Source organism: Paramormyrops kingsleyae, chromosome 20 (assembly GCF_048594095.1).
Source record: "Paramormyrops kingsleyae isolate MSU_618 chromosome 20, PKINGS_0.4, whole genome shotgun sequence".
Lineage (NCBI taxonomy): Eukaryota > Metazoa > Chordata > Actinopteri > Osteoglossiformes > Mormyridae > Paramormyrops > Paramormyrops kingsleyae.
This window is the reverse complement of record NC_132816.1, coordinates 13,876,537-13,897,833: the sequence shown is the minus strand read 5'-3', so window position 1 is coordinate 13,897,833 and position 21,297 is coordinate 13,876,537. Positions and strand designations below refer to the sequence as shown.

Here is a 21,297-nt window from a genome sequence, read left to right as displayed (position 1 = left end):
ACGTCACCATGTCACGGAAGTAAAGGCTGGAATTCCAATGAGGCAGATTAGAGAGTATTGGTTTCTGTGGCAAGAGTTACTCCTTAAGACTTTTCAGACAGTTTACATGCACATAAAGCTGTGTATCACACTAAAGGAAAGGGAAAAGCAGAAAAGCATAATTCCTTTAAGGTTCATCAGATAATGTGAATCTTGGATATATAATCAAAACAGTGGGTTCCCAAGTGACATGCAAGGAGAGCCAAGCGCTTTATAAGAGCCTTTCATCAAGTGTATACTGCAGGAATATAGTTTTAAAAAGCTGATCAAAAACATGTTAACTGACAGAAGACAGTAAGGAGTTCATTCCATGAGTAAGGACGTTAACAAAAAGAACCTTACAAATAACTTCTAGATGCAAAGAGGAACACAGATGTCTCCCGGTGATGTCAGATGGAGAACCGTCTCTAAAAAACACAGAAAAATTAACTTTAATATTATGCAAGTGGTATTCCTGTGAGACTGGCAACTGAAGAGGATGATTTCACCTCCCGCGTTGGAAAAAGGCCAGTTTAAGAGACTGGAAAGCAGCCTGGGATCTTGCTCTAAGTGTGCTGAAGTGGAGCTTCACTGTTGTGGTTTTAACTTCGATTTGGATTTGACTGTTTTTGTCTGTTTTTTAACTGCGTCTATCGCCGAACAGCAACGCCGACACGGTTCATGAAGACGGCAGCCGATGCATTCTGGTGTAGAGGAATGCACACTCACGCGGGGCCCGAGTCACATTCTGGGGCCCCAAGTCTGGGATAAGATGTTCATGGGGCATTTTAACATAATCTGTGTATTGCAGCTGCAATGCCAAGCTTACCTGTGGAAGCATCTATAGTGTTAGCATCTTATCTGGTGTGTTACATACCTTTCTGGGACAGGCTCAGCGCAAACCAGTACCAGATAAGCTACATGGAAGATGAATAGATGTCCATCTATCCAGCCATCATTCAACCACTTATCCAGAACAGGGTCGTCGGGGCTAGACGTCTTTTCTTAAGATCTCGCTAATACAAAACAGAAAGCTCTTGACGCTTCATCTGAACGCTCCCCTTTGATCAATCTGTCATTTTTCTTTGCTCCCTGCTAGAAGGCAGCCTGTGTTACAGCCTCGCAGAATCTTCACGTGGAAAATGCGGGGTGGGGGGGTTGGGTGCTAGGCCTGGGAGGTCAAACTTCGCTATTCAAAAAAAAAAAAATCAAAGTAGAAAAAATATTTGTGTAACTGACAAAAGTCCATGTTCCATTTTTTTAATGTAGGCTGCTATTAGTCATCTAACATGCATTTCTCTATTTTTTTTCCTAATGGTCCTTATCGCTTAACGTTGAATAAACGACCTGCCACTAGGGGCAGACTTTTACAAATTTATTATAGCTAGCCAGAATGGCTGAAACTAGTCAGTCACAAAACTAGTGAGATAATGTGCAAACACAAGAAGAATGCAACAATATCTGCTTGTTAAGTCTGACCCAATGCATGATGTGTTTCCGGGCCCGATGGTCCAAACAAACCACAATGGTGGAACCGGTAACACTATTCACTATTCCTTCTTCATTGAGGTACAGTATCAAGGATGAAAAGAGGGCTAAATTCCTTTAGCTGTTAAAGTAAAAAAAAAAAAATGTTAAAAAAATTATGAAAAAGGGAATAAATTAATTTATTTTAAAAAGATTGACGAGTGCAGCTGTTCTCCCATGATGTATTTTCAATACATCTTTACATGTTACATTTCTGATTCGGTACAAACAATGAAACGAATTAACAAATTTCTTGAAATGGGTGGAACCTAAATTCACAAGTAGATGTTCAATATGGAAAACATTATGCTAATTGTGGCTGCGAGCTGCTTACGGCTAATCCTGGTTACAGTCAGTCATAATCGGCGGTTTGGGAACATTTTGGTTTCCCAATAAATTACACCAGCGCTGGAGAGAGAGTAGTTGATTAAATCAAGACTGTCCATCTGTTATACCGAATTCAGATATGCTGCAGAAAACCAACGTGTGATACTACCAGTGCGAGACTGAAACAGCCTTTGGGTCTTAGTCTCTATGTGGCATTTAAGCAAATTCAGCTAAGTGATCATACCCAGCAGTAAAGACAGGACTTATTTCATTAAATTTCTGATGTGAAATATTTTGATTTTAAAACTTATGATATATTTTTTACAATGTGCAAATAAGTGTGATTCAGACACATTGCCTTTGATTAACAGCTTTTCCTCATTGTGTTTGTGGTTTTAATAATAATCTCAGAACACACTCTGTTTTCCCTGCTGTACTGAAACTGCACCAAACTGTGGTGTTTGTACCAAACCTTGCATTTTGTGTTGCGTTACATCCCAATACTAAACGTGAATAAACTGTGAAAAATGCCTATATAGTTTATAGAGCCACTTCCTGTTGTCTATGATAGGAGGACATTTTTTTAGTCTTATTTTTGTTTCAGACAGACTAAAAAACTGAGGTACGTAACACTGCTGCATGTTAGCTGGAACCCAGGATGGCTCCGGAAACGGTTCTCTCATGCGATTCAGACATCAAGACTTAACAAGCAAACAGTAACTCCCAAAATCCCGAAAAACAGTCTGTGAACGGTTTGGATTTCACTGCATAAACGGTTAGATTCAATAACGTCGATGTTAGATGTAGCCTAAACCAAAGGCAGCATGACTGTTTGATGTTTGTTTACATTTTAAGTTGTTTTATGACCATAAGCCTATGTTAACTGTCTAATGTTAATCATTTGATATTTTCATTTCACACCACAGTTTATTGTCGGCTTGTTCAGCTCGTTCAAGATACGCTATAATTGCTTGCTAATTTCGGCAGGTTCACGTTCTTGGGATCAAAAGCGATAAATTGAGAATGGGCTGGCAACCTCCTCTTGGCTGGAGTTTTAGGTACATGAATAAAAACATGTTATTATACGTTATTGTCTCCTCATTTTCCTCACTTAAGGCAGTAGCAGGCTAATGTTACCAGTGTCCCCTTTCGAGGTCTGTTGCACACAACGGGCTTAGGTTACTGCCCAATGATGGCCTAGCCCTATAATATAATTAATATTTGATTTTCTTCAATTGATAAATCAGTTATAAAAATTAAAAAAAATTCCAAGACAGCCAGCAGGTCTTGTTCCAGGTGGAGGACACCCTGTCCCATAATCCCTCTGGCCATTGATGTATCTTGGGGGGGGGGGTCGTGTATGACAAGTTAGGACTCCCTAATCTGTAACCAGTAGGTTGGCGGTTCAGATCCCAGGGCCGGCAGAGTGATGCCACCATTGGGCCCCTGATCAGCACCCCTAACCCCCCCCAGCCCCAGGGGTGCTGCATGCCGGATGACCCTGTGCTGTGACTCCCCAAGCTTGCTGTCACCTGCATACTTCTGTGTTTCATGGGGAGCAGGACAGGGCAGGACGAAAAGAGAATTTCCCCAAGGGGCATCAGGGACAGATGGGCAAGGTTTACCTAGGAGCCTCAGGACAGTCCCGCTTACTGTGGTACTCCCATGGTCCTTCTCTCCTAAATACCAGAACACTGGCCTAATTATGCTCCTTCCCCGCGTGCCGCATACCTCCCCAGGAGGCCGTGCCCCGTCGGTGAGTAACGAAGGGGTGGAACGCGGAGCCAGACACTTGGCCGTCTTCCGAGAACCTCCCGGAAAGAAACGAAACTCCTGCGGGGTTCCGTGCCGTGGCCCATCGCTCCCGCCACATCGCCCGATCGGGAGTCTCGGAAGCGTGAGCACACAGCAAAGGAATTTGCCTGTTAGTCGTGAATCCCGCCAAAGCTCCTGATGCCGCTGAGATGGGGGCGGGGGTTACTGGAAGGACGCTTAGGCTCTTTGTCCTCTGGCTCTCTGAAGTCACCCGCCATAGCTTCCCGGTAACCTAGGCAACCGACTCATGTCCTTTGAGCACGGCGCGGCACGCCTGCCCGTGTGATTGGGGGCTGGCTCCCCTCCAATCCAGACGCCGACTGAAAGGACTGTTGGCCGCCTTTCCGGGGGTGACAGCATTCATGTCCCCCCGCCCCGTGAGCCTGGCCCGAATCTCACCACCTCCAAGCTAATAACTGCGAGCTGGTCCTGAGGCAATTCCAGCGCTCGCCAGTGTGGGGAAGCAATTAAAAAGGCCAATAGGATGTTAGGTTACATCTCTAGGTGTGTGGAGTTTAAGTCAAGGGAGGTGATGCTATGATTATACAATTCTTTAAGACCCCACCTAGAATATTGTGTGCAGGTTTGGTCACCATACCTTAAAAAGGACATTGCTGCCTTGGAAAAGGTGCAACGGAGGGCTATGAGAATGATTCCTGGTCTTAGAGGAATGTCTTATGAGGAGGGGTTAGCTGAACTGAATCTGTTCAGCCTCGCGCAAAGGAGACTAAGTGGGGATATGATCCAGGTATAACAGGTCTGGACGCTGTTCAGCCAAATGGCTACTTCAATATTAGTTTAAATTCTAGAACTCGTGGACATAGGTGCAAATTAGTGGGAGAACATTTTAAACTGAATTTGAGAAAACACTTCTTTACACAGCGTGTAGTTAGAGTATGGAAAAGTCTTCCTGTTCAAGTAGTGCAGGCTAAAACCCTGGGTTCCTTTAAATCAGAGCTAAATAAGATTTGAACAACTCTGAGCTATTAAGTTCTCCCCAAACGAGCTTGATGGGCTGAATGGCCTCCTTTCGTTTGTAAATTTCTTATGTTCTTATGGAATTACCCCCTATGAAACAAACTTAGGTGACACGGTGGCACAGTGATTAGCACTGTTGCCTACCACCTCTGGGACCTGGGTTCAAGTCTCCGCCTGTTTGCACATTCTCCCTGTGGGGTTTCCTTTGGGTACTGCTTTTCCCCCATAATCCAAAAACTTGCTGAGATTAATTGCAGAGACCAAACTGCCCGTGCGTGTGCCCTGCGATGGGTTGGCGCCCCATCCTGAGTTGTTCCCTGCCTTCCACCCATAGCCTCCGAACCTCCCGTGACCCAGAACAGCACAAGCAGTAACATAAACTGGATGGAAACAAACCCAACACATTACCTGAGATCTTTGGGGAAGCGGAATTCAACTTTCCCATAACGGCTCCAATTAAGAACAATGTGTCCTTCGAAATTCATGGGGAAGTGAAACCTACTAAGCGTTCTCGTTCTCTGACAGTACTAATGAAGAACCACACCATTATAACTCGTCGCGTTTACTCCTAATGCCCTAAAGATGAGAGAAACTCATCTAATCCCCCCTCCCCCAAAAAAATCACTTATACTCCATCTTTCGGAAAAGGGGAACCACAAGATACTCAGGATATATATCGTACACACAAGTGGGTGAGCTCTGCGGGCCAGCATGACAGCACCGAGCGGTCTAGCCAGCAGGGCCAAGCCCGATAAATGGCGCCGTTTGCCGAGTCGTAGCCGCCCAGTGGCAAGAGCCCTTCGGGGACGTTTACGGAAGTTCAGACTGCAGAGGCAACCATTTCCATAATCGCTGATCTGTCCCTTCCCGCCGATGTCAACATCAGTCAGTCTGCATGTGATTAAAGACAAATGAGGGATATATTTGAGTACAGATTTATACATAAGCAGAGAACGGACAAAACCACTTTGGTGTGCATTTAAATCCTCAGCTGATCGGTGTATATGGATAAAGTATGTAGACACCAGCTTGCCCATCATTTCATTCAAGAAATAAGGGTATTAATGTTAAGCCGGACGATAAATCAATTTTATCGATTAATTCGAATTTACAGTTCAGGACGATGTGTTTTTATGAAAATCGATTTTATGACTTATTTTACACGCGAGCGCCAAAAACGGAACTAATGCAACGCACCGTTCTTCACGGGTAAATTAGCGCGGCGCACCCAAACACTGTAGCGGATTCACAAACAACACGGCAATGATTCGGTTTTGCGCCGTCAGACAGAGACCAAACAAGTCTTCGTTGCAAATTCTGTTTAAAAACTGTTGCAACCAAAGGAAGCATAAAATTATTCCAGCACCTAAAGCAGAGGCACGCAGCGGAGTGGGAGAAGTGCAGCTCCCAGCGAAATGGAAAATAGCCGCAGCACCAGCACAACATCCAAAGTTAAGCAAGCAACCGTCCCTGACACGTTTTCGAGCTGTGTGCCATATGATAAGAATGGGGCACGGTGGAAGGCGATAACAATGTTGTCGCGATGTATATTGCAAAAGACATGGTGCCCATACATACTGTGGAAAAGCCGGGATTCATTAACATGCTAGAAGTTTTTACAAGTTTCTAAAAGTGTTTACAATGGCGTGGTCTGCCATCTCATTTACAAGCATCTCTTTTGGCTTGTCAGATTGCACTTTAACTCTAAAGGAAAAATAAAAAAATTAAGTTAAAACTTGTTTTGAAGTATTTATTTGTCATCTGTAGTTTGATTTTGAGTAGGGGAGGGGAAAATCTATTAAAATCGAAAATCGGATTGTGGAAAAAAAATAGATTTTATTTTTAGGCCATATCGCCCAGCTCTAGATTTATTCAGCCTAATATTTTCCTGGTGCAACAAAAACTTAAGACAGCAATCTTTGTGCTACAAGCCAACTTCATTAACCTCTAATCTTCTATATGACCATTGCTAAGACACTGCATTGTTCTAATATGGAAGAATGGAGTTTAGTAAACGTTTTGCACAAGGCAGAAACACCAAAACTTTATGCAAAGAGAATCAAAGACAATTAGTGCTTTGGGTGTTTTAACACAGGTCGCGATCTGGTCGACTTGAGTTCCTATAAGTTTTGGTACCCATTGCTTCTCCTGGACCAACGGTGCCCCCCAGCACCGAGTGATCTCATTTGCTCCCAAAAAAGCCACACTTGCCCTATGTATCCCGACTCCCTTAGCCTGGAAAATAAACATCGTATACTGGACACCTTGGAATTCCGCTCGAAAAGTCGAGGGGGAAAAGAGATCACCTTTAATTGTGACAGTTTAGCGAGTACCAAGGGTCCAACAGAGGCCTTCTGTCTGGTTTCTGTGGTAACCATACAGGAACACTAAAAAAAAAAGAAAAAAAGATTGTTTTGACAGGCGTCCTAATTATTAACCTTCTCAATGGGTCCATTATTAGAAGGGAAAAAAACCCACAAGCGTAGGGTTGACACAGCTCATATTTTCACAGCATGCTGGGCCAGTAAAAGCCACTCCAGCGAGGGACACTACCAGTCTCTTAAATAAAAAGTGGGGGGGGGGGGTTGGTTTATGGCGGCAGCCCAGCTCCAGTAATACCAGGGAGCTGTGGTTATGGGATGACATCGGCATGGTTACCGCATTTTCGCGATGCTTACTCATTGGGGCAGCCGTACGCTGGCTATACACAGTGTCACAAAGGAGGTGAGCCTTGCTAAGCACTTTTTTTCCGCACGGGAATGGGGGGATGTCCCCAACCCCCACAGAGCCACCGCCGGGTGTTGTCGGTTTCACGGCTGGAATGACCGCGGTGATTTTTTTTGTCCGCGGTGCTGGACCCTGGAGAGGCCCCTGCCAGTGAGGGGGGGGCGCAGTGCCGCACGCCGCCGAGCCCAAAGAGAGGGACGCGGATTCAGTCGGTCACTCACTTGCACACGGGGCCACAGTGAAGCGCTGTGACATTGTCCACAGGCAAAGCTGGCGCCGTGCATTGTGGGAGGATAGGCGGCGTCTCAGGGGGGCGCTAGTGAGCCAAAGCTCCAATACGTTTACAGTCACCGGAACATCAGAGTGACAGAGCATGACGAGGGAGAGGGAGCCGTAGTACAAGGCCGTGAGTCAACCACAGAGCATGACACTGCAACTGAGCAGCAGTGAATAAAGAGCCTTCAAATATCCTCCCACACATGGGGAGTCGAAAACCCGTACAGACTCCAGCTGAAAGCACGCAGGGCCGAGTCAGGGACGGAAGCCACCATTAACCCTGCCAGGACCTCATTACCCTGTGCAATCCGAACTCACTACATCACATTACAGGCCTCCTTCAGCCTAATTAAACACAGCAATTCCAGATATCAGTCCAGCTGGGTATTTGTTTATTGAAAATGTTGAAAAATTAATATGAAAAATATAAACATTTTTGATCACACAACTACAGCTAATGTTTGGGACGCCAACCCATCGCAGGGCGCGCACACGCACACACACACACACACACACACACACCTTTTACACCTATGGACAATTTGGTAGCAATCACCTCAGCATGTCCTTGGACTGTGGGGGTGTAATAGCGTACCTGGAGGAAACCCCACAGTGACATGCGGAGAACATGCAAAATCCTCACACATGGAACCAGGGCAGAGACTCGAACCCCAGCCTCAGAGGTGTGAGGCAACAATGCTAATCTCTGCTAATGTTTATCCAAATCTTCAATATTCAGCTAAAGGTTGGGGCTTTAAGTCATGTCAGGTGGGCTTTGTCATACCATCCCTACACCGGTATAAAGCAGCACAAAATGGCGTCTCCCCAGGACCACAGTACAAGGGGAGGGGTTTCAAAACAATGGACAGGGGACTCGACACAAGGGTTCAAATGCTGCTTCTGCTGTGTGTGTGTGTTGCATGATCTGCCATGGTACTGTGTGTTTCCTCCTGCAGTCCACAGACATTAGGCTGGCATGCCCTCAGGGGTGCGCCCCAGCCTTGAGTTTCCCAATCCGGTCCTCGGGGACCCCAGCCAGTCCATGTTTTTGCTCCCTCCCAGCCAGTCCATGTTTTTGCTCCCTCCCAGCTCCCTACCAGGAACAGAGAGGAGGCAAAATCATGGACTGTCTGGGGGTCCCCAAGGACTGGACTGAGAAACAATGCCCCAAGCTGCCTGGGATTGACTGCAGGTGTCTGTAGGACTGAATAAGTACTGGATTAGTACTGGGTAAGTACTGGATAAGCAGTCGGAAGAAGGACGGATATTCAGTTAATTACAAAGCTCTGGTAGCATACACTGATAATCAACTTTTCTTTTGAGACTCCACATGACAACTCAAATAAATGTAAAAGATCCAATTCAATATATGCACTAAAGTCAGTACTAGCAGCAATGTACTAAAGTATAGATTTAAATGATGCACTCCTTTGTAAAATGGGTTGCTTTTAGAAACTGACAATGTCAATAATAATAATAATAGTAAAATTATTAGATTAACTGGTAAAGTGACTGACAGACAAAGCGTCCATTGTTATCCAGGATAGGCCTCAAAGGATACAATATGAAAAGGTATTCACTTTACAATGTTCCTCACTGAAGTTTCCACCACAGTTAAATTGGCCAATTACCACATTTGCCATAATTTAAACATATGACTGGTGATACAGCTCCTTCTGCAAAACAAATGGCTCTTTGTATCCCCCCCCCCAATGTCAAACTCAGCTGTAGGACCAGGACGTCACATTCAACATACTATCCCAAGGGTGGCGATACCAAGGTTCCGGTTCAACCCCTCTGCCCGGATGAACTGCAGAGGGGTCTGGTGAAAGCGAGGTTCCCCGCGCCTGCCTCTCACACTAATGTAACCCCCTGCTTTCCACACATCCCGAATGGGAGAACAAGATTCACACTCCCCAGCCCCTACAGGCAACCAAGTTAGTAGCCGAACAAACAAGAACGCCCTTAAAAACAAAGCAATGCGGTTCATTAACATAGAACCTTGCTGAAGGTGGTATTTACCCAGGCAGTAACAGTACAGCGCTCATATTTTAAAATTGTAATTAGATTATTTTGGTAATGAGGAAAGGGCAGTACTCTTATCTGTTACTTGAAGTACATTATACATGATCCTCAGAGACCATTTACAAACAACTCCAAGTATTTTCCATGCTCCAAGAATGAGAAGGTCAGCAGAGCGTACTACTGTAACTCGGCCGGATATACAAATCTGAGCAGCTCTCAGCAAAGCAGCCAAGTTCAAGTTGGTTTTATGCATGAATCACACTGAGTTTCTCACTTATGTGCAGATACGGAGGGGTGGCTCAATAGATAAGGATCCCGGGTCTGTTTTCGGAAGGTTTTAGGCTCAATACCTGTGGCTGGGAGAGTGATTTCGCTGCTGGGACACTGCCCTTAATCCCAATTGCTCTCAAACAAAATAAAAAAAGCATCTGCTAGATGAATAAAATGTAAAGAGCCACAAAAAACAGACCATAAAGCAGACCACAGCAGCTGATGATAAATAACAATAAACAACATATTCAGATGTTGCTCGCTTTACGACGTGATTGCAATGCACATAAAAGAGTCAAACTTTGAATTTTTATCTGTTCCCAGGCTAGTGAGGTGCCATAAAGTGTTTTTTTGTTCTGTCAAATCCGTGTAAAATCTTTTCATGTTTTCGGTTACTTACTTTTCAATTAGCTACTGGACTCGTATTTAGTTACAGTAATTATTTACTTAGTGACAGTAGTTATTTACTCGTCTATCATATTCGACTTGCGGAATGATCAGCATACGATGGGTTCAATGGAATGTAATCCCATCAGGAGTGGAGGAGCATCAGCGACTGTAGTAAGATCGTTGTAATAGCAAAGAGTGGGAGATGTTTTCGGGGAAAAGGAGATGAAAAAAAATTGCAAGCGGATGTAAACATGACCCTATCAGAGCGCCTCGGGAAGCCTGCAGTATCTCACTGGGGAAAGCTGCACGCAGAGCTGGAGTGTAGAGGCTATTTCCAGGGGAACCCAGGATCCGTGGGAAAGTCAAGCGACCTTACCTCCAAGGATCCGGCCCCGACATGCAGGAGGAGGAGCCCGAAGGTCCACTGGGGGGTGCCGTGGGCTGCCAAGGTGGGACCTGGGGGCCTCCCGCCAGACTCGGCCGTCCGCCGCCTCTCGCCCATGTGTCCCGACGGCAGCTTCTGCACGATGGCGCGAGTGCCTGTGCAGATCAGCTTCCTCACCGGCACGTCATGCTTGTTGAAGCGGCGGATCAAGATGGTGGAGCGGTCCTTCTTGTGCGGCAGGAAGCCGCCCGCCTGCAGGCTGCCGCCGCCGCGGCCGCCGCCGGTTCTGAAGCTGCCGCTCGGCTTCGACGCCGCCCCTGTGGGACTTTTCGGCTTCTGGCTAGACCTTTCCGAACCGTAGTAGAAATCCTTGGGACGGTGCCTGGCAGGACCGGCATTCCTTCTCAAGCACGTCGCCGAATTCCCTGTCCGGCCGCCGGACAGCCCCCCTGCAGCGACTCGCAGAGATCCTTCTGGCAAATGGTCTCTCCAAACATCTCTCCAATGAGGTACCAATCTGTAAGAGGGGTCTGGCTGACTCGGGGAAGCCCCCAAGCAACTTGCTGTTGGCATCAGCCCTGAAGGGGGGGCCACATCAAGGTGGCAGTTGAGCCCATCCTGCCCAAGCTCATCGGCGGGCTCTGTGGCGAGAGTGTTAACATCTTGGCAGACGCCACACATTTCCACTGGATGTTTGCACGCCAGCATCCCCGGCCCCTCCCTCCAGTGGGCACTGTGGACCAGGTCTGTTTCCACGGTAGACTGCCTCTGGCAGTTAGGGGAGGCCGAGTCAGACGGCTCTCCTTCTGGGCTGCCGCCAAGGGGGCACAACTCTCTTCTGCCCCCTACTGACGGTGCAGATGTCCCTCGGGTGTGACCCGCTCCACTGGGGCCAGAGGCAACGCACAGGACAGCGAGGTCCATGCAGGTCCTGCGGCACACCGTCACGCCACAGACTTGGGCCCGACGACGGTAGGAATGCCTGTGAACCTCAGATGCCTGGCTGAAATTCTTGAATCCCCCAGAGAAAAGTGTGTATGTGTGTGTGTGTGGTGGCGGGGGGGGAGGGGCGAGAGGTGGGGAAAAGGCGTCAACAAGCTAAGAAGTCCCTCCAGCTGAGATAACCAAGCAGTGGGGAACCAGTCCTGGCTGGAGCAGTGTGTTTCCTGAGCAGGTTCCCTGGCTGTGCCGCTCGCATGTCACTGCGACGCCGGAAGCCCCGGCTCAGTCTTCCTCGGGGCCACGGACATGTTTAGCCGGTGGGGCCCAGGGGCCGGTAGACTGCAGAAACACAGGGGAGACGAGAGACGCAAGTTAGCGAAGCGCGGATGCATCCCTGACCGCGGCTAACAGTAGGCTCAGCTCAGAGCTAGAGGGTCTCATCTAGGTGGGAATCACATAGAACACTCTGTACCGTAACGGAACGTCAGCACATGCGGAACACAGTATTTTCAGTAGTATTTTCCCATGGACACACACAAACATACACATTTGGATTCATATCTTTATGAGGACGCTCCATTCATGTCTATAGGAAAAACCCTAATCCCAACAATGACAACCTTAATCCCTATCCAGGCCTAACCGTAACCATAAGCAACCAAACTAAATACAAGACTTTTGGCATTTTTAGTTCTTTTGATTGCAGTCAGATTTTAATAAAAATGAATTTCCCCTTGTGGGGACCGAGAAGGTGGTCCCAGCAACAGGTTTTTATCACATCGTGAGGACATTTGGTCCCCACAATGTGATATGACCCACACAGACATATTACATCTTCAGATGGCAAGCAGAAACCTGTAAGTCAGGAGGAAAGCTTCACAGCAAAGGCGACAGGATTGGAAACCCCAGCATTGGAGGTGTGAACCTGCATAGCCAGGCACTGAGTCACTGTACAGACTTCGAATTCTGACCTGGGGCATCATTCCGCCCCCACATCCTGTCGCACTCTGGGCGACCTGCTGGCAGAGGTGACTGGGCCTGTCTGACAGAGGTGTCTTTGCACGGCGCTGTAAAACACACGTCTCCCTTATCCCGGCCCAGTGGCACCACGGCACCAGCTCAGTGTGCCGATGGGTGTGTGAACAAGAGAAGGGGAGCATTTAGCCAGCGGCCTGCACACCGCCGATGCCCCATGCCATGTCCCCTTGGCATGGGGGGGTCGGCTGGGGTGCGTGGATTTGCTAAAGCACGAATGTCGCAAGGAGCGCAGAAAAAAGACTCTGAAAACGTGTGGGCAGCAGGAATGCTAGGCCCCTTTAAGGGGGGGGGGGGGGGGGGGGGGGGGGGTGCTTGTACAGGGAGCAAGGCAAGCAAGGCTGTGAAGGTTATGGGGGGAAAATGGATTCTGGGCTGGTTCAGTGAGACAGGGAGCCATGCAATGAAATTCCCACACTCACGCAAAACACGTCAATAACGGAGGCGGCTGGGTGAGGGGGTGGGCAAGTTCATGCTTTTTCAATCACTACACCCATGCAGACATCGTCTGTTACTGCATAAAAAGCAAAAATGTGACTTTTACATTTCAATATCATGCTCCCTTTTTTTAAAACAGTAAATCACCTTCTCCAGATCGAAACAGACACACAAGCAACAAAAATGTGTCCGACTTTTTTCCAGTTAATGATCTCAACAAGTTTCTGGGACAGTTCTCTCTATATATTATTAATAATCAATTTAGCTTTTTTGCAGTCATAGCTCAGCTGTTTTGTTTTGTCCAAAACTGACACGGACGCGCCCAGCAGCGAGAAAACAATGACACCATGATGAACTCACCTCTGCAGTTAACACACCCGGCCCTAAACAACACACAGGATTCATCTTAATGCCGCGAGCCAGGAGAGCGTCCCAGACAGCATCGGCTTACGGTAGCGCAACTTGAGGCCCCGTGCAAAGAGACACTTCAGATCCATCTGGTCGATCCTCAGACCACACACAGCCGAAGCTCCGACCTGAACCACAGCTGGTGTCACTTAGTCTTTCTACGCTACACACAAGAATCTTGCTCGACAGTATTGCGTGATACACCCCCATGCTCCTGCACCCCCTCTCCCCCGTCAGACCTAGTGGTCCAGCTGAGCATTCTGATTTACGCCAGGGTCAACATCACCCACACCATCTGACAAAAGCAACAACGCGCCCCTCTGCTGCTTATAATAGTTAATTAAGCCTCCCGTTTCCTTACCGAACTTTCCTCCGCTCACTGTCTCCGTTCTTCATTGCACTCATCCACCCCGATCAAAGGTCTCCCTTCATATCGGCCTCTCGTCCGCAAGCGTATCTTGTTACGAAACGCTTGCCCGTGTCACCGAAGGAAAGGGGTGTGCATTCCACCACCCAAACCACCGACCGCCGCTGGATCGGAGAGGAAATATCCTTACCTAGAAGCCGAGGACACCTCCGCAGAGCCGCAGGTGAGAGAGCTGAATGAGACTATTTTCCATGCGATTTCCTTCCCCTCCGGTAGCTTGGGACTGAACAAACTGGCCGGAAAAGAGAGGAACATTAATGATCTCTGAGGGCTGGGCCCTTGCTGAAAGTCTGGCGAGACAAACCCTGAAAGAGTCACTTTTATTTTATAGCAGAAATACCAGCGCACCAAGCCCGCGGATTCTCTGCAGCGCTGCGCCTGTGGCACGCGCACAATTTACTGCCCCCTTTTTCTTCCTTTTTTCAGATACTGGGAGACCAGTGCTGCGTGTTGTATTGAAGAAGAATTCATAACAAAATTTGTGCGCCAACAAAGGAACACTGACATACAATCTTCCCATGCACCTACTCCAAAATGGGCATTAGGTGAATGACTTACAAAGACGACACCCGTGAATTTAAACAGTGATCTGCTTTTGGGGAAAGGGCATATCTGCCTGTAAAGACCCAAGTTTCGTTTCAAATGTGATAAATACGTATGAAAGCCATAAACATAAAAAAAAATACCACTTGCTGCACATTCACAGGAGCCGCAACCATACCGCGTGAAAGCTATTTTAACTTTCAACATAAATCTTATTAACTAGCTAGACAGCCTGGGTGTGCCATCTTTCATATCTGGCTCCATTTTAAGTTTTTCCTGTTTGGACACCTTGAAAGGTGTGTCTTACACATATTACACAATATTTAGGAAACAGAAAGAAGGTTGTTTGCAAAACCATAAAAAAATCGTTTGAAACAATCTAAACCCGATGTCAGCGTTCAACCTGAGGTGTGCAGTTCCATATCTTTGTTGTCATATTACATAGAGCAAAACATCTGTGACCCCCTCCCCCCCATAAACGTATCTATTCGAACGTATCAATACACAAAACGCTGACAAATCCTCACTTTTCTCATGTTAACAGAAAAGCTGAGCTCACATCATAGAACATGACACAACACAACTGAACTACAAAAAATGCGATTTCAAACCACACTGCTGTTGATTAGCAAACAGCTTCAGGGGTTAACACTTAAGAGATTTACACAATGTACCTTAAAAAAAGGCAGCTGAAGGTGAACACCGTATCTAAAGTTACAGCAACGGTGGTCCTTAACTTACGGCCCATACATATCGACGGTCACGTGGGCAGGCCCTCGTCCTCCACCATTATATGGATTTATTGCAGAGATTCACCTGCAGTGATGTTCACTTAAAGACTGCATTGCATCACAGGAAGATACTGACGTGGTTGCAGTTAAACTCCTAAAATATTACTCATATAAAGTAGTCAACTTAAGCAGTGAGGAAGCCAGACCAACTCATAGTCAACCAGTTAAGTAAAGGTAGGTCAGGTAACAAGGGTAGCCCTGAATTCCCTGCATTTCATCATCCCATAAAAACACAACACATGCGTTAAAGTGAATGGAGTGGCACTAATCCTACCACCACCACGAAATGCTAGCATCGGTATTAATAAAGTAGTCAAAACACCATCAGATTCTTTTGACGCAGCTGAAATATCCACAGTAAGCTGGCACACAGTGACTGATGGTAAAAAGGTTTATTCTATAAGCACGGACTTGATTCGGCGCAGTTTTGGAGAACAGCGATGCTTCTTACAAGCTTATGGTTATATGCTTTAATAAGAAATATATATCTAATTCTATATAAAAAGTAGAACCTCACACAAGCTGTTCTATATATAAAAAAAAACCCTAATAAGCATATGGAACTGGTTAGCAGACGAGGCGAACGATGCCAGAGAGAGACTGAGCTCCACTCGAAGTAATGCGCAGACTGCGTGAGGTAACACCAGGAACGCCGGTTTGCATTATGAATACTAGACTGGGAATGGGTAAGGGAGCGAGGAAAGAAGCGTGAATATGTGTGTAAAACGTAACGTATTCTCTTCTTCATAATCACACAATTGCTACGGTTTGCCAGCATTTGGTTATGTTGGATATAGGACAGCCTCCGCGTCCAGCAGTTTGGGGGCGGCTCCGCGTGGAAAAGCTGGCGGCTTTGAGAGCTACTGGCACCATGAACGGAACCGACTGGGAAATTCCCGTTTGTTGTGGCGTATTAAACAATACGGGGAGAGGGGCGGAGTGAACTAGATGGGCAATGGCAAAGCGTGCACTGCTACGGCAACTAATTAATTTCAACTGTCTAACTGCTGCAATCTTCTCTAAAGTCATTTTACAGCTTTTGAAAATGTTACAATGTATACCCTGATTGAATGTTATTATAATTACCACCCAATGTCAGTAAAAGACCAATCCTGCAGTCATTAAGGGTCCCACACAATGGCCTAAAACCATACCTGCAATGAAATTATCCAGCAAAATTTAAAGTAGGTCAGCCAGCAATTAGGAAAAAACAATAAATTATTACCCCATAAGGCAAAATCCAGTCATATAATATATGTAGGCTACATGGTCAATATATTCTAGGCATATGGTTCAAATTACCATGGAGCCAAATGACATAATGAGTGATTCATTCATATTGCAGGGTTCAGCCCAGTATCACGGCGTAAGCATATCTCGGTACATACATGTATGCGAACAAACGTCAAAAAGAGATGTGTAAACAGAGGAAAATGGAGGCAACATTTATCAATAGGCGATATATGAAGATGTATGAACGATGGATACGTTTTAAGATGGAGCAGTGCCAAAATAGACATCAAAGGGACTTTTTAAACATGCAACTTAACGCTCAGGTTAAAAGTTAATAAGCAAAATCCCAAATAAATTAAAACATTCAAACACTACCAATCATGCTTTTAGGCCTACACAAAGTTAAAAGAATACATTGTCTTTAAGACAAGTTAAAATATGAAAACCGATTAAATCCCTGCACATGCAACATTTATTAAAGGCAACGTCTGACACACGAATCATTGTACCTATTCGGTATATATTACATAAAATGCACACGTGTTTGTGGGTATGAAGGAGCTCGGCTTTCAAATGATCATTTAAAAACATATTAAATCGTTTTCAGTATTGGCGCGGTTGCTGACGGAGAAGCGCTTTTTTGTGAATGGCTGGAAGCTGAATGCGCAAAAACGCGAAGGAACGTGAACTAGCTGAAGAGTCTTGCAAAGAGAACACAAAGTTAATAAGACGCGATGGAAGCATCGAAGTGATTTTTTTACAGTGTTATAACGCGTGTCTATGCATGCTTTAGAAAGAGACGGGAGGTATCCTAAACTGACACTTACCGCATGTCAATGCAAAGCCATGTGCGGCTCACGGATCAGATCTGGCCGCGATCCCCCGTCTAAGCGTGTGTAGGCTATGGCGTTTCTGGATAACACCAATCATAACCGTCACCGCTAACTAGCTAAGCTAGCTAGCCCGATGGCCGAGAACGAGGGATCCAGCTCCCCTTGTGAAGGACAATGGCTGGTGGACCCTAATAAGTAAATAAAGTGAAGCGTATTGTGTCACGCCGTCGGAATGTGTGCGCAGACCGGCGTGCAAACTAACGGGGCGACCCGGAGCCTCAGCGCCTACGGCGAGCGAGCGGATCGCCGGCCAGTGGCCGCGCACGACGTTCCTGCATTATGAAAGACTGCGGCTCTCCCGCCAGACAATGGCTTTATTGAGTCGCCCGCTTTCAGAAGTCCGGCGTAGCAATGTGGGTTTGTTTGCCGCTGCCAAGAAATGCAACAAAGAGTTGAGGAAGGGGATGGGGGGGCTCTGATGTTTGAAACGTGAGCCTGATGGCTGTTTGGTGCTGGAAAAAATATGCATATTTTTTAAGTTCTCCAGTTAAAACTCTTTGTTCATGGTTTTGCTTATATTCCATTCTTAAACAAATAGCCCATTTAAAGGATATTGCCTCTAAGTACAATCATTATCTCATTAAATAAATAGCGCATATGTTTGATATGCTTAAACTGACGTGGTTGTGTTCTTGCAGTATAATCTTGTAATAATCTTGAGAGAAAACATGCCAGCACTGGCATGAAAAGCAGCAAAACTTTATCGATTAAATTGCTCCCGGTGTGGGACGTCTGTCCCGGACAGGGAGCATCGAAATTACCCATGCACCTAAAGGTACCTTTTTCTGTCCCAAATGTTTGGTTAGCCAGGCGGTCTATAAAGCGTGGCATTTATTATTTAATGTCTCCCCTGGTTTGACTCCCCTTTGCACAGCCAAAACCACTGGATACTCGATATTAGCAATTCGTCCGATGCGATCTCTACTGTAATGTTTTTAAGCCTCGCGTATTATAAAACCCCCTGAAACGGTGCCGGGGAGGGCTGGCAAGAACCGCTTGAACGATGGCCAGACACACGCTGCTCTGGAAGATGTGTAATGATTTTCCAATTCCCTTTACCCTTCAGGAGGGAACTGTTATGCCATCCTGAAGGAATGCACACGCGCTCCACCCCAGCCACAAAAACCCCTTCAACTCCCATTCTCACCTTCACTTTGGGAGTTTACCGAAAAACCCACTGCCCCCAGTTCCACAACAAAGTCGAAACATGGGTGGGTCTGTAAATACCACCGAACCAAGAGTTTACCATCAACTTGACATTTATAGTCACATAACATATGTGATCAAATGTTATCTGCTTTACCTGTTAATAGTTAACGTTATAAGACCATATAACATATAGATCTAACACACATTCACAGTCAGTTATTTCTTCTGGGAAGGTCATGATGAAAATAATAATTGGCCTATAGCTGTCTACAAACGCGAAAAGGTTGTTCTCGTTTAATAATAATAAGTTTTGATGGGTTTTTCCATTATCATTAATATACTCAGCTTATTTATGATCGAAATTTGATATTTGACGTTTAGTTAGAATACACATAAATTATGTTTAATAACCATAGGCTTTAAAAAACCACAAAATCGGGTGGAAAATGTGCAAAATCAATGAGCAACCGCTGTAGGGTTATTATTAAGTAATTACTGCCATCTGCTGGAATTGTCAGTCAATGCATTGAAGACCGTTGGATCCGTTTTCAAGATAAGTACTTAAAAATATGTCTATTGGGAAATTGTATATACATTTACTTGTCAGTTTTTCTGTATTACTTTATCAGCCATACAATTTGGAAGTTTGTGCGCATTGAACAGAAAGGCTTAGACTAAAATCATATATAATTAGTGGAAATTCCAGGTAAATCTTAAACTTTTTTTGTGGGAATAATGCATAACATGTAGGCCTACACAACCTAGTAATGGGTTAATGCACATTTACACATTAGGGGTGGTTAAAGTGGTTCTTTCTGGACAAATGCAGTGCAAAAATCTGCAGAAATTGCATTAAAGTAACTTACTTTTACCTATATGGACAATTCTCTGCCAACAGATAAGTGTGTCCCCTGAAGTGGAGTGCTGCTGTTTCATTGCAAAACCTGACTCAGCAGTTTTTGCGGGGGAACAAAGTTCTGGTCATCTCTGGTTTCTTTCAGTGCCTGTTTTGTTTCAGTCATTCACTGCTGCATCTGATACATTTCGGTTGTTTTTCCCAGTTTTGTTAAAAATATGAATATATACACCTCTGATGAAATACGAAAATGCAAAAAAAAAAAAAAAAAAAATGTATCATTTAGTTAACTGGAGAAAAAATACTCTCTTAAAATGAAAAAAAAGTTTTTCATTTTGCATCTCAGTCATCAGAGCCATGTAATACGATATTGTGATCGCACTGTATCTTCATACCTATCTGCGCACCTCCTGATTCATGCAATGTATCACTTGTTGTGTACTGTACATTTCCGAATGTTAAGGCAGGCCTACTACTGCCTCGTCACGGTTTGTCTGTCTGCAATAAACGGAAATTTGAGAGACCAATAAGCAGCTTTTGGCTTGCCTCTCAATCCAATCAGACCTGTCGTTTGGGTCATTTAAAAAGGGACATTTGTGGAGGGTGAACCACCTAACAAAAGAAGAGAAATTTTAGAACTTCCTGCCTCATTTTATTCCATCTGGGGACTGTAGGCTAGTATTTAGAGTTACCAGGTCTGAGAAAAAAACCCTGGTTTAATTACATGGGGGAGCAGGGAGAACAGTAGGCACTTACTCTTCGGCGCTGCTGCGACCTCTTTGGCGCAGGTACAGCGCAAGCCAGCATTGACAGAGACGTGAAGGAACACAGAGGCTGTTAGCCTCTAGGTGGTCTGCACCACCGCACTGTGTCAGTACACATGTAAGTCAGGACCGCAGTCTACAGGTAGTGGACAGGGATGGAGACAATGACTGAGGAGCAGTTTTTAGTCCAGTAAAGGGTTACACACATCTCTGGATGCCTGGCGTATTGTGCAAAGAAAGGGCAACTTTGTTTTTCCCAATAAAGTTACCCCATAATAGGGCTCCTTATAAAGACTTTATTTGTAAGCGTATTGTATATTGCCCCAAGGTTTTGAGGCATATTGGTTTACCTCCAAAGCCACCTTCAAGAAACATAATATAAAAAGTATATGTAATCACAGGCACAACAATGAGTGTTACAGTGATGGGAATTTTTAATTTGAAAGACTAAAACATTTCAAATAATTTCTGTATATGTAGTACAATCATGGACATACTTGATCAGTTTGTCTCAAATTCTAAAACATAGCTAGAAAAATACAAAACCTGGGAAATTAAATATGTGTTCTCTTTTCTTTTGTATTTTAAATGTTTATGTGGCATATTCATAATCCACACAATCCACCGGAACAACAATAGAGTGAATTGTTAAGTGCTAAATGCAAAGGTTACGTATCATAGTTACCTTAGTAACTCCTCCAGAATACCACAATAGTTTTTGTGTTCAGTCCCATGAACATTGACATTATTAAATTCTGCTCTGTAGTATTTGCAGAACGAATCAATGGAACAAGAGGTGAAAGTACAGACTGAGCAGGAATATCTGTCCATGGTCAGAGGGTAACTGTGTGAATGAAGAATAGATAATCTCTTATTTCAAACCATTTACCATCGTTTAGAATAACAGCACTCTCTGCACCTAAAAATATGAAATGTACATTGTAATCTTCACCTAATTATCCATGTATTATAAATTATATAACAATACAAATAATCATAAATTGTACCACGCATTTATGTTAATAATTCGAAACACGTAATACACAAGTCACAACCCTTAAAGCAACTGTTTCACAGATC

At 45.2% G+C, this 21,297-nt stretch overlaps 1 protein-coding gene across 4 annotated transcripts in view; it reads right to left on the bottom strand.

Moving 5' to 3' along the window:
* plce1 (phospholipase C, epsilon 1) overlaps positions 1-17,730 on the bottom strand; it is a 73,004-nt gene extending 55,274 nt beyond the window's left edge. For 3 of the 4 annotated variants that reach the window (XM_072703868.1, XM_072703869.1, XM_023842331.2), the window contains exons 1-3: positions 17,383-17,730; positions 14,119-14,220; positions 10,730-12,019 (exon numbers count right to left, since the gene is read on the bottom strand). In XM_072703868.1, coding sequence (XP_072559969.1) covers positions 10,730-11,662 — 933 coding nt within the window. In that variant the 5' untranslated portion in view covers positions 11,663-12,019; positions 14,119-14,220; positions 17,383-17,730. Of the gene's footprint in view, positions 1-10,729; positions 12,020-13,922; positions 14,066-14,118; positions 14,221-17,382 lie in introns of those variants that run through there. The other variant, XM_072703867.1, reaches the window with a different exon arrangement.
* Positions 17,731-21,297: the final 3,567 nt, after the last annotated feature.